The sequence below is a fragment of the Leptonychotes weddellii genome, chromosome 7 (genome assembly GCF_054177405.1).
Source record: "Leptonychotes weddellii isolate Sample4059 chromosome 7, ASM5417740v2, whole genome shotgun sequence".
In the NCBI taxonomy this organism is placed as follows: domain Eukaryota; kingdom Metazoa; phylum Chordata; class Mammalia; order Carnivora; family Phocidae; genus Leptonychotes; species Leptonychotes weddellii.
In genome coordinates this window covers 110,192,956-110,206,596 of record NC_138375.1, presented here as the reverse complement: position 1 = coordinate 110,206,596, position 13,641 = coordinate 110,192,956, and the positions used below count along the sequence as shown (strand labels likewise).

General features: G+C 44.2%; 1 protein-coding gene across 1 annotated transcript; it reads right to left on the bottom strand.

Moving 5' to 3' along the window:
* Positions 1 to 98: 98 nt before the first annotated feature.
* Positions 99 to 13,568, bottom strand: HARS1 (histidyl-tRNA synthetase 1). Its single transcript, XM_006731467.3, has 13 exons — positions 13,394 to 13,568; positions 13,025 to 13,114; positions 8,140 to 8,259; positions 5,817 to 5,912; positions 4,785 to 4,910; positions 3,807 to 3,914; positions 3,487 to 3,585; positions 3,148 to 3,241; positions 2,868 to 2,995; positions 2,537 to 2,779; positions 1,165 to 1,281; positions 840 to 986; positions 99 to 506 (listed from the first exon to the last, which is right to left on the bottom strand). Exons 1-13 carry the CDS (start codon positions 13,481 to 13,483, stop codon positions 435 to 437), a joined length of 1,530 nt encoding a protein of 509 aa, XP_006731530.1. The 5' UTR covers positions 13,484 to 13,568; the 3' UTR covers positions 99 to 434.
* Positions 13,569 to 13,641: the final 73 nt, after the last annotated feature.

Genomic DNA, 13,641 nt, shown 5'->3' with positions numbered 1-13,641 from the left:
TCAGTCTCTCCCCACTTTCGCACCGCTCAGGTGGTTGGAATGGCAGGCCCAGGCTCCCACAGGGAAGGCAGAACTAGACAGCAGTGACACAGGCAGGCTCCAGCGGTTGAGTCATTTTATTGGACCTTTAAGGATTAGGGGGGAGCACTCCCTCCATCTGGTTAGGGTCCTGCAGGGGCGACCATCTGAGGCTCCGTCCCTGGAGCACAGACTGGACTAAGCCCCCAGGACATCCTGTGGAAAAACTGTGTAATACCTGGCCACTTTTGCCTGTGATTACCAATAAAATAATCATAATAAAAAGTCTCCGTTCTGACCACCGTTCAGGTCTTCCTGCTGGAACAGAAGTGTGCAAAGCTGTGAAGTATACATGCAGAGTTTTGTCTGAGCCTCACATGGTGCCAGTCCCACTTTCCCCTGATAGTCTGCTCAACTCAGCACATGCAAAGGGGCTGGCTTGTTCTCCTTTTGATTTCTTCCACAAGGTCTTCTCTTCGGACGTCCACCTGGCCAGGATGGGGAAAGAAGGTGGTGTGAGCATCTCTGACTCCACTGCTCCTAAGTGCCCACTGCTTCCCCTAGTCATCAGACTTGGCTCAGCTGGGAGCAGGAACGCAGGCAAAGGCAGGCAAAAAGTAGACAGTGCTTCCTGGAGGAGCCAGAGACACAGGGTATAGATGGAGATGGGACTCCTACCCTACCAGGACCACAGTAACAGGTTAACCTTTAGTCCTTTCCGAGTGGGCATTAACATGAGTGCCAGGCTTTTGCTCGGGTCTTGAATGGGCATGGCCTGCCAGCCATTCCCTGTCCCTCAGCCTTCCTGCCCACCTACCTACCTCTTCCCTGCTGGCCACTGAGCGGAGCTTGATGACCCCATCCTTGAGCTCCTGCTCACCGATGATGGCCACCAGTGGGATGCCTGCCTCCTCACAGTATTGCAACTGGTTCAGCAGCTTTGGGTTCTTCCTGTAGAGCAGCTCTGCCTGCAGGGGACCAGGGCAGAAGATGAGTGCTGGCTTCTACTGCCCTCAGGGACAACTTCCTTGGAAGGGGCCCAAGTGCTCTTGGCCCTCCTCCACGAAGTTGCTATGGATGAGCTTTTACTTCGTTTGTTCCTAGCACTCCCAAGTCTGCTGCCACCCTGGGGCCGGCCTCCGCTACCTTGATCCCGGCATCCCAGAGCTCCGAGACGAGCTTCAGTCTCTCCTCCAGCAGCTTCTTCTGGGCAGATGCAACAAGCACCTGGGTCTCTGTGGTCCGTACCTTCTCCTCCAAAGCCTGGGGAAGGGGCACATAAGTAAGAGTCCGAGAGCTGGGCTACCTTCAAAGAGCAAACGGAGCAGGCTGTTGTCGGGATTCTGAGAGACAAGGCCCAACTGCACGAGCTCCACAAGGACAGGCGCCCTGTCTTCTCCGCTAGCAACTGGGCATAAGGTGGCTCCTCAAAGATGTAAGAAATGAACTGACTGGCTTGTACATATGACTTGCCAGAACAGATCACGTAGGGCAAGAGTGAAGGTGGTTTACGTACAGTAACTTCAAACTTGTTTCCTTCTAGTACCTTACGGGTCCAAAAGAACATTCACACGGAAGTTCCCACTTACTGTCACCCAGTTCCCACTTACTGTCTGCCCAGTCAAGACACTGTGCCTCTTATACTTTGGCCACAGGGCCCAACCCAGGGTGTGGGTGGACAAGGGGAAAGGGAAAATGCTGCTGCCGCCCCTTATCTTTTTCTGGAAAACTATTTTCATAGTTCTTAACAACCTAAGATACCTACTGGAACAGTGACCTCAACTGGGAAACATGGGTGGTTTCCGCTCCAGAGAAAAGGATGGGAGCACTGGGAAGATGACTGCCAGAGGATTCCCCAAGGGATGAAATGCAACCAGCCAGTTAAGAGCAGCAGCAAAGGAGTGCTTGAGGCCATGAGGGCCTTCCCTGGTGTTACTCCAGGGGCTAGAGAGTCAAGATAGCCATCTGAAGGATCCCAAGACCTCAGATACATGCTTACCACTTAGAGACAACATCAGAGTAGGTAGGAGCAAGCCTTTGGAGTTAGACTGCCTAGATTCAAATTCTGACCCTGCTACTTAAGAGTTTCACAACCTTGAGCAAATTATGACCTATAATGCTTTAGCTCCCTTGTGTAGAAAATGTAAACAATACATGTACAGGGCTGTGTAAGAATTTTACTAGACAATGCATAAAAAGCACTAAGCATGGTGCCTAGTACAGAGTAGTAAAATATTAAGCATTCTGTATTCTGAAGAAGATCTGGGTCTTTGGTTATATCAGCTATGACTTCTGACAGTGCTGAGGGAAGCAGGGACCCAGAGGAAAGGATTCTGTGAAGAATGATCAAAGATCCATAAAGCTGGCCGACAATGGGGTGCGAGTCTGTGAAAGACAGCAACCATCTTTTCTCCATTTCTTTCCGGAGATGCTCCTTGACCAACACAGTACTATTTGCCCCCTTGAAGATCAAAGAAAACAGCTCACATGCCACCCGCTGCCCACCCCCAGGACGTACCTCTAGCCTCTGCTCCACAATGGAAAAGATCCGCTCCACCCCGATGCTGAGCCCCACGCATGGTACCTTGCGTCCTTTAGGGTCGAACATGCCCACCAGTCCATCATAGCGTCCTCCAGCAGCCACACTGCCCACCCCCAGGGGCTCTTCCCCTGCTCGGACTGGGGTTTGTAGCAGCACTGCCTCATAGATCACCCCAGTATAGTAGTCTAGCCCTCGAGCAAGGCTCAGGTCAAAGGAGATCTGTGGAGACAAAATCATAGTGCAAGATGAGGAGCAAGGAACTGAAACCCCGGAGTTCAGCTAAGGTGTCCACCCCAGCCTGACTCACCTTGTCAGCAATGCCAAACAGGGTCAGGTATTCAAACAGTAGTTTTAGGTCTCCCAGGCCCTCCAAGGCCTGTTTGTTTTGGGATAGTTCAGGATCCTGGAGCAGCTGTTCCACCAGGGATACCCCACCTGGGAAGGTATCATTTGTGAGCCAGACTGACTGACTGGACTACACACGTATGCGCGCGCACGCACACACGCGCGCACACACACACAGTTGTTTTGGCCTCAGATTTGAGGCCAGTTTGATGACTCTTGGAGAGGCAGGGTCTGTTCCTCACCATGCTGCTGGACATAGTCCCCAATGCGGTCAGCCACCTCCGGTGCAAGGCCCTTCTCTCCCACCATCTCGTTCTTTACTTCCTCCCAGGACACCTAGGCAGACAGATACCAGTAAGGGACCCCTGGGTAGTTCTCCACTGCAGAGCAAGTGTGGGCCCTCCAGAAGTTGCCTTTCACCCTATATTCTGGGGCTAATCTTCCTTTGGTGAGCACAGAGGCACGGCCCCTCTCTCCTGATCTTGTTTTACGTCTCTCAGAGCAGCAGATGATTCTCTGACATAGCTTGGAGATAAAGGAAATGTACTGAGAAAAGAAGGGTGACGTGTTTAGGTCATTACCTTGTCCAGCTTGTCCACCGAGGAGCAGATGGTCCGGAACTTGCTATCAGGCACACCACAGATGGCAAACATCCCATCTAGGATGCGCCGATCATTCACCTGCAGGGACCCAAGGCATAGTGAGGAGAGGATCTCTTTGTGTGACCATCAATAGTTTTTTTTTTTTTTTACTTTTTATTTATTTATTTATTTATTTTTTATTCTTATGTTAATCAGACCATCAATAGTTTTGGTCACTTGGGCTACTGGTCTCTCTGCACAAGGATCTTCTATGAGAAGCTTCGCCCAACTTTGCCCTCCCAAACCCGTTCAGCTCTGACCTTGACCAGGAAGTCACCTATCTGAAGGGAACTCAGGATCTCACACATGATCTTCAGGCATTCTGCATCAGGGATCATGGGGTCAAATTGTCCGGCAATGTCAAAGTCCTGCAGGGAGATGGGTAGGTATAGTCCTCAGAGTTTTAACCTTCTTAAGGGCAGGGCGGGGAGCGGGGGAAGACACAGCCCTGGAAGCTCTGCTTTTTCCCTATAAAGGCCTATCTGCACTCATGCACATACCGCCTTCTTCATTATCTGTCCTATCACCAACCCAGAGGAAACTCCCAGCATTCTTGGGTCTCTTACCCATCCTGGTTTCCCTTCTGTCTACATTCCTTCATTATCTCACTCATCTATTTTTCCCTATTTTCTCCTAGCACTGTGGGGGCAAATATATATACTTAATACTTAGCCATTTTCTCTACTTATTCAGAAGCTCTACCACCACTCTGGATGATCTGATACTTCAAATCCAATTTCCCCATCCTTTGCTGTGATCCAATCACTGTGGTTTAATATAAAGAACAATGGACCAAAAGTTCTGCTCCTGACTTTGGCTTTCTTATCCCTATGATCTCTTTTTTTTTTTTTTTTTTTAATTTCAGAGGGAGAGACAGTGAGAGAGGGAACACAAGCCGGGGGGGTGGGAGAGGGAGAAGCGGGCTTCCTGCCGAGCAGGGAGCCTGATGTGGGGCTCGATCCCAGGACCCTGGGATCACGACCCAAGCCGAAGGCAGACGTTTAACGACTGAGCCACCCAGGCGCCTCCATCCCTATGATCTCTTAATCTTGCTGAGTCTCAAATTTACTCATATGTAAAATGGGGAGAATAATCCCTATCCTCTACATGAAAATGCTAAAGAAATCTAAGGTTAGCACTATCTGGTGCAACCAGTTTGTTCAGTGCACCATGAGTACTCAGTAGATTCTACTAAGTTGAGGGAGGGCCAAGTTCCCCATCACGCCCCACATACTCACACACTGATAGAATTCCCGATACCGGCCGCGGGTCATGGCTGGGTTATCTCGCCGATATACTTTGGCTATGTGGTAGCGTTTAATGTTGGTCAGTTTATTCATTGCCAAGTATCGAGCAAAAGGAACCTGGTAACAGTTAAGGAGAAAGACCCCTCCTCACACAGTCCGGCAGTTGATTATCACCACCAACAGAAGCTGGGGTCTAACCTCTATGTGTGAGTAAAACCACAACCTGTAAGATTAAGAGCATTTCTGAACATCAGAATCAACTTTGTTAGCACAGCAGAAGTCTCAAAAAAGATTAGGGTTCCTCTCTCTTTGGTTAGTGTCTCCCCTGGACTATGCTGAGCACAGGAGGGGGCCAGGCAGATCGGCCAGAGAACAGAAAAAGGTCTCCATGTAGGATTTCTGAGCAGATGATTCTCTGACATAGCTTGGCGATAAAGGAAATGTACTGTTGGTCAGTTAAGGAGAACTTTGCCCACTGGACAGGGCAGGGGAGAGATATTCTGGAGCCAAGGGATTATTACTGAGTTGGAACAGGTTCCCAACATAAAGCTGAGGTCTCACTCGGGATTCAGAAGACTTTTAAGGCTATGTTCTATTTAGCTAAAGTCCCATTCCTGATTTAAAGAAGTAAGTTCCAGGGATGCGTGGGTGGCTCAATCCGTTGAACGTCTGCCTTCAGCTCAGGTCATGTTCCCAGGGTCCTGGGATTGAGTCCCGCCCATCAGGCTCCTTGCTCAGTGGGAACCTGCTCCTCCCTCTGCCTGCCACTCCCCCTGCTTGTGCGCTCTCTCTCTCTGGCAAATAAATAAATAAAATCTTTAAAAAATAATAAGGAAAGAAAAAGACAGAAAGAAAAAAAAAGAAAGGAAAGGAAAGGAAAGAAAGAAGTTCCCTGATTGCCATAAGCATCATATTTAATCCCACTTATGTCTGGCTATCCCCAAACCCGAGGCTAGAAATAGCCCCAGCCCAATGAGAACCGAATTGATCCAAAGTACCAAGAGCCCAAGTTTAGAAAGATACAGTAAGGTCATAGCGAAGGGATAGTAGCTCTCCACCCTGGTCCTTCAGGTCATAGATAAGCTTAGAGTCTTCTCCATACTTCCCAGTCAGTGTTTCCTGGAGAAAATATAAAGAAAGGTGGTCACAATGATAAATATAACAATTTAAAAGGAAGTTTTAAAACAAAAACCCACCATCTTAACATGACTGATTCCAACTTGTCTATACTTCTTCTGCTGTCTATCCCAATGCTTATGTATTTGATGTTAACTATAATAAAAAGGAAATACCAATTTCATTTTCTGCTTATCACATTTCCATTTTGTGACACAGCTGAAGTATTATTTTTAAAAGCTGCATAATACTTCAGTGAGAAGCAGCTCTGTATTTCCTTCCTTCCTAGTGTTACATTGTTAGTTGATTAGGTTATTCCAAAAAAAAAAAAGTTCCATAACATTTCAATAAACACACTTTGGTATATAGTTTTTTCTTTGGAATATACATTTTTTGAGAATTAAACTCCTAAAAGTGGATTATTAGATCAATAAAATGTTTTGACGACGCTTAAAGTTTGAACAATGTCAAAAGGCAAAACTGAAATAGCAGTTCTTGCGATGTGATGCCTTCAATAAGGTGATAACATACTTCACTTACCAGACTGGTGGCAAAGTTTAAAAAGCCTGAAAATTCCCAGTGTGTAGAATTAGAAACACTCATACATTGGTTGGTGTTATGGGCTAAACTGTGTCCCCTTCAAAATTCATATATTGCAATCCTATCCCCCAGTAACTTCAGAATGTGACTATATTTGGAGACAGGGTCTTTGAAGAGGTAGTTAAGCTAAAATGATGTCATTAGGGTGGGCCCTAATCCAATATAAGTGATGTCCTTATAAAAAAAGGAAAATTGGACACAGACAGAGGGAAGATGATATGAAGAAACTGGGAAGACACCATCTACGGCCAAGAAGCGAGGCCTGAAACAGATCCCTCATGATCCTCCATAAGAACCAACCCTACTGACACCTTGTCTTGGACTTCTAGCCTCCTGACACTAAATTTGCTGTGTAAGCCTCCCAGTCTACAGTTCTTTGTTATGGCAGCCCTAGCAAACTAGGAGAATTGGTAAACATAAATGAGTACAATCTTTTGACCCAGCAATTTCATTTCTATGAATTCACCCTGCAGATGAATGCCCACCAGTACCAGACATTGTTCTAAGCACTGAATATAGATCAGTGAACAAGACAAAGGTAGTCCATACCATCACGGATCTTTCCTACCAAGGAGAAGAGACAGGCAGTACACTAAGGCAAGGAAACAAATGAACAGATGATTTCAGTTAGTTACAGCTGCTCTAATGGAAATAAAACAGGTCAGTGTGATAGACAAAGGACATTTCATTTATTTATTTTTTAAGATTTTATTTATTTATTTGACAGAGAGAGACACAGCGAGAGAGGGAACACAAGCAGGGGGAGTGGGAGAGGGAGAAGCAGGCTTCCTGCGGAGCAAGGAGCCCAATGCGGGGCTCCATCCCAGGACCCTGGGATCATGACCTGAGCCGGAGGCAGACGCTTAACAACTGAGCCACCCAGGCGCCCCGACAAAGGATACTTTAGACAAGATAGTTGCAGAGGACTATTTGAAGAATGGCATTTTAGTTGAGATCTGAAATTAAAATCTTTAATCTCTATTTTAATCTGAAATTAAAGCTAAACAGAGTTAGGGGCAAGGGAGTTCAAGAAGAGGGAAAAGCAAGTACAAAGGCCCTGAGAGAGAAACATATTTAGAATGGTCCAGTCACAGAAAGAAGACCAGAGTAGCACAGTGGCCAAGGGGAAGAATAGCACGAGATGAGGCGGGCAAGATAGGCAATGGCCAGATCATGCAGGGCCTTGTAAGCAAGAGTAGAATTTGGATTTTGTTATAAATGTAATGTTTTTAAACAGGGAGTGTTGCAATCTGTTTTTGTTTTTTTTAACAGTAAAGAACTGGAAACAATCTCAGGGTCCATGAACAGGAAACCAGTTATATATTGATTCTTATATGTATGGTTTGTATGTATCTCAAAACATCTCAAGTACAGGTACCAGGGAATTCATAGTAGAGAGGACCATAACAACTTTCACTAACAAGGGCTCTCTTCTGGAAGCCACCAGCCATGACCACGGCAAATAAAAAGCAGGGCCTCTCCTTCTAAACCAGGCCTGCTCCCCTTCTCATTGGAGAAAATACTGGTCTTTGTCCCCAACAGGAGAGAGACCTCTCACTCTCTTGTCATCTTCTGTGTTGTTTGTATATCCACTCTCCTACCACGCAATTTCTCCTCACCCATCCCTCACCTTTAGTTCAAACACAGGCGTATCGATTACTTCTGCACCATGACGCTTGAAGCAGCTGACGATTACATCAAACACCTTCTCCCGAACAGCCATCTGCCGGGGACTGTAGTCTCTTGTACCCTTGGAGTCCAAATTAGCCAAAGAATCAGGGATGGGATTTAAAAACAAACAGGGAACATGCAGGTCAAAAATATAAAAGCATGACCTCAAAGATGACAAATGCAAACACTGCCCCAAACTTTTTTCCTACGGGCTACGGAGTTGTAAAGCAAGCACAAACAATTCCCTAGTAATTATCACACCCATCTGCTATCACCCTTCTAAATTCTATCCGCTTTTTAGCGTGGTTCTATTTTCTAGAATTCTTAGAATGCTATTTTCTCTTTTTCTTTTCTTTCTTTCTTCTTTCACACTATTTTCTGAGTAGTTTTCCTAAAAACTCTTTTTCTGTGATACCAGAACATTTCCCTTCCTAAGAGAAAACACCTACCTGATGAAAGGTATATAACCAACTCAAACTGGCTTAGCTAGTTGAATTCCAAATTTTATAAGTAACATTTTCCCCCAGCATAACTTAAAAAAAAATTCTAATAAATACTATTTGTTCTCTAATTTGTTTCTAATAGCCCTGTGACATAGGCTAGGCAGGTACCTTTTATGGATGAATTACAGGATATTGAGAAGTTAAATCATTACCTAAGGCCACTCAGCAGGTTCGTGGCAGTCAGGACTAGAACGCTGTTCTTCCCGATGAGAGCTTCTAATCTGGGTGTTTACACCCTACTCTCAAGTCTTTGGTCTCAGGACCTCTTTAAACTTTACTATTTATTAAGGACCCCAAAGTGGATTATACCTATCAAAGCTTACTGTATTAGAAATTAAAACTGTGAACATTTAAGAATATTTATTAATTCAGTGAACAAATAGTAAATCCATTACATGTTAACATAAATAACATTTTAGGAAAATGTAACTACTTCCCAAAACAAAAAAAATTTGGTGAGAAGGGTGGTGTTGATTTACATTTTTGCAAATCTTTAATGTCTGGCCTAACAGAAGACAAATGGGTTCTTATACATGCTTTGTGCATGTATACAATTCTGCTGTGATGTTGTTCTGGTTGCATACAGAAGATCTAGCCTTACAAAGATGTGTAATTGTAAAATAATATGTATTTTTTTAAGATTTTATTTATTTATTTGACAGAGAGAGAGAAAGAGAGCAAGTATGTGCACACAAGCAGGGGGATCGGCAGGCAGAGGGAGAGGGAGAAGCAGGCTCCTCGCTGAGCAAGGAGCCTGATGTGGGCTCAATCCCAGGACCCTGGGACACATGACCTGAGCCGAAGGCAGCCGCTTAACAACTGAGCCACCCGGGCGCCCCAAGAAGGAATATTTTAATAAACTTTTCAGCTAACTGTAGATATTCTTCTTAAACTACACCAAAATCCAACAAATGGCAGTTTCTTAAAGATTGGTTGCAGTGTGGAATCTTCACACTGCAATGAACTTTTCACAGTGTTACATTAAAATCCATTACTTATATACGGTACCCAGAATTCACAGAGACAGAAAGAACAATGGTTACCTGGGGACTGGAGGGAGGGTAGAGGGGGTAGTTACTGCTTAATGGGTGCAAAATGTCAGTTTGTTATGATAAAAAAAAAAGTTCTGGGGATGAATAGTGGTGATGGTTCCACATAATGTGAACCTACTTAATGCCACCAAACTAGACTTAAAAATGGTTTAAAAAGGGGTGACTGGGTGGCTCAGTTAGTTAAGCGTCTGCCTCTCTCTCTCTGCCCACCCCCTCCCCTCAGTGCTCTCTCACACACGCTGCTCTCTCTGTCAAATAAATAAATAAAATAAAATCTTTAGAAAATGGTTAAAATGGCAAATTTCATGTTACATATATTTTACCATAATTTTCAAAATAGCGATTACTCCATCTTGTACTTTGAATGAATCTTGTACCCATGCGTGATTTTACAACATTATACATTGGTCATGTGGAAAATATTGGTTCATTGATAAATTATACAGAGCTTCCAAATATTTACGCACTTCATTGTATCAGAAAACACATTTGTTAATATCAACACAGAGCTCACCAGGAAAGTCTTTAACTACTATACTGGGAAGCTGTCTAGATCATGGGGAAAGATACAAGTTCCCTAAAATCCTAACTTTCACTTGAATGTTTGAATTTTATCACTGGCAACAAATATTGTCAGATGTTTTCCTTGAGGTGACAAAGCTCACTTCGTTTTTCTCAAGATGTCTGCCAAATACCCAAATCTTTAAAACAACAGTTTGTCTTTTGAGTAAAAAAGGTGTCCTGTGAAAAAAGTAGCTAGTTAGCTTAAATTCATGCTATGGCACAAGCGTTTTTCCTACTTTGGAATGCAGCAGAAGTGCTTTATGTATACTTCCCATTTCATCACACAGAATACTAAAAAAGTGTACTCAAAATGAGCAATTTTTGAGTAATAAAATGAGTAATTTTTACTGTTTTATCAAGGACATTCCTAAGTAAAATTGATTTTTTTTTTTTTAACCGCGAGTGCATGAAAGTAAAGAACATGATGGCTATTAGAATACTGTAGGGCCACTGTCATGTTTCATGCTAAGATACCAGCAGTTCTACTCACCAGTTTTGCATCTTCATAGCAAATGTGGTCACAAAGGCAAATAACGTTTTGGTATAATCATAAAAATAATTTTGACCATAAAAACCTCTTGAAAGAGTCCTGTCCCCATGATACTGAGTTTTCTGTTAATATAAATCACACATCAAGGAATGTGTTTCAACAAATTAAAGTGGATATTAACTCTCCAGTATAATTTCACTTTCTTTTCAAATAGTAATTTTCAAACACACATTATAGAGAATAGTATCATACACCAGCACATTATCTACTACCCAGCTTCAATAACCATCAGCATCTGTTATTTTTACTTTATCTAAGCCCCAACTTTTTTTTTTTCCTGGAGTATTTTAGAGTAAATCCAGACATTATATCAGTTTGTCCCTAAATATTTCAGTCTGATTCTCTAGTGCACAAGGTTTAAAAAAAGCCGAAACACTACAATACCTTTATTACAACCAACAAAACAAACAGCAACCCTTTCATATTATCTAATACCCAAGCCATGTTTAATTTTCCCCAATTGCCTCAAGAATACTTTTTTATGGTTGACTTGTTTGAATTAGATTCTAAATGAAGCCCATTCACTGTATTTGTCTCTTGTCTAATCCACAAGTTTCCTTTCCTTTAAAAAAAAAAAAAAAGTCATTTATTTGTTGAGAGAATTGAATTTTTTGTCATAAAGAACTTTTCATATTCTAGATTTCATTAACAGTATATTCAATGTATCATTTAATACATTCCTCCATCTCCCATATTTCTGGTAAACTGGTAGGTCAGAATCCCGATTAGATTCAGGTTCAATTTTTCTTGCAAGAATACTTCATAGGTGGGGCTGTGTACTTCTTATTGCATCACATCAGGAGAAACATAATGTCTGGTTGCCCTGCTTTTAGTGATGTTAAGATTGATCACTGGGTTTAAGTGAGGCCAGCCTGATCTATCACAAATTCCCCATTAATTTTTCACTAAATAGTATGAAAAACTATTGATAATCACTGCTTTGTGATTTTACATTGTCTCTTTAACATCTGAAATTAGTTGTGTGTAGAAAAGACTAGCTTAATGGATTTAGGAGCCCAAAGAATGAACCTAAAAAGGCGACACCTCAACACAAGGAAGACCCTTCTCCTTTGGAATCCAGTTCCACATACAATTATTGAATTATCTGTTCAGTTCCAGACACATAGTCTCAGCCTCTCAGGGTAAATAAACCATGTGAATAATTGAAAGTCACCAAGAAATGCAATAGTAGAGATATATATGAAGTGCCAAGGGAACCCAGATGAAATGGTAAATAATTCTGTTTATAGAACTTACAAAGACGGACATCTGAACTGAAATCCTGGAGACTGGGCTAGTAATCTCCAACGTCATTCCAATCCACTCCACTCTCCCTCTGTGTTTGGTTCTACCCATTCCAATCCACTCCACTCTCCCTCTGTATTCAAGGTTCTACCCTTGAAACTACCAGGGCTCTTTTCTCCTTCAGGATTTCCATACTCTACCTGAACCTATCTTCCTCACGCTCTTTCCCTGGCTAACTCCCATTCATCTTCGGTCAGTTAGTATATCACTTCTTCAGTGAGGTTTTTTCATTTATTTTTTTTTTTTTTTAAGATTTTATTCATTTATTTGAGACAGACAGAATGAGAGAGACAGAGAGCACATGAGAGGGGGAAGGGTCAGAGGGAGAAGCAGGCTCCCCGGCGAGCAGGGAGCCCGATGCGGGACTCGATCCCGGGACTCCAGGATCATGACCTGAGCCGAAGGCAGTCGCTTAACCAACTGAGCCACCCAGGCGCCCAGTGTGGTTTTTTCAGACTCTCTAGTTCTTATTTGTCTCGGAGAATTCTTATTATTTCTTTATATCATTTATCACAATTTATAATTACATCTTCAAGAGTGGGATTATTTGTCCTACGTCTGTTCCCTTCGGTAGGAGGTAAGCTCCATGAGGGCAGGCTATATAGTTCACCATGGCATACTCACTGCTTCCTACGGTGCTAGGCACATAGTAAACACTCAATAAATATTTACTGAATGAAAGAAGGAGTAGCAGTAGCTGGCGTACTCCCCTAAGCACCCAGCGGGCCTAGTTTCTGCCATCACTTTGCTATCCCAGAATGACGCAGACTCCAATTCAGCCCAGCGCCCAGAGCAACTGTTCAGGGAAGCAGGGGCATCCACCCTTGGGAGTGGGGTTAGGGGCTTTCTCCTTAAACGAATTATATTTACCTTGGGGGTTTTGAGCACAAACTTCTGTTTCCCTTCATCAGGGCCCAGCTGCGCCTTCAGTTTCAGTAGTTTTGCCACCTCCTCCTCGATCTGTGGAGGTAAAGTAGGTGCTGGGCTATCACGTCTGCCACTCCCTTCCCTCCTCAGCCATTCATTCAGTATCCCTCCCTCATCAGAATCTGGGGCCGATCTCTCGACTCAGGCCCAGCTTTGCTTCTCTCGGGTCCTACCCCGGCCACCTCCCCACCCAGGCTCTGCTTCTCCCTACCGGCCCGGTCCCTTTTCCCACATCTTTCCTCTATGCAGACCACCCAGCTCTATGTCCTCCCTGGCTCTACTTTGGCCTCTCCCCTGCCACCTGGGTCGCACCTGCTCAGCGCTGGCCTTCTGCTGCTTGAGGGCCCGCACGCGCTCTCCCTGAAGTCGCACTAGCTCCTCTAGTGCCGCACGTTCAGCCATACTGCGGCCAACCGGCGATGAGCCCTGCCTGGATCGGCCCTCGGTGCCGCAGCCTCAGCTCGGACTACTTCCGGCTATCGAGTCACTGGCCCACACGCCTAGAGAGCCTCCGCCGAGCACAACAACCACTTCCGGCTACTACCGGAAGTGCTGAAGCT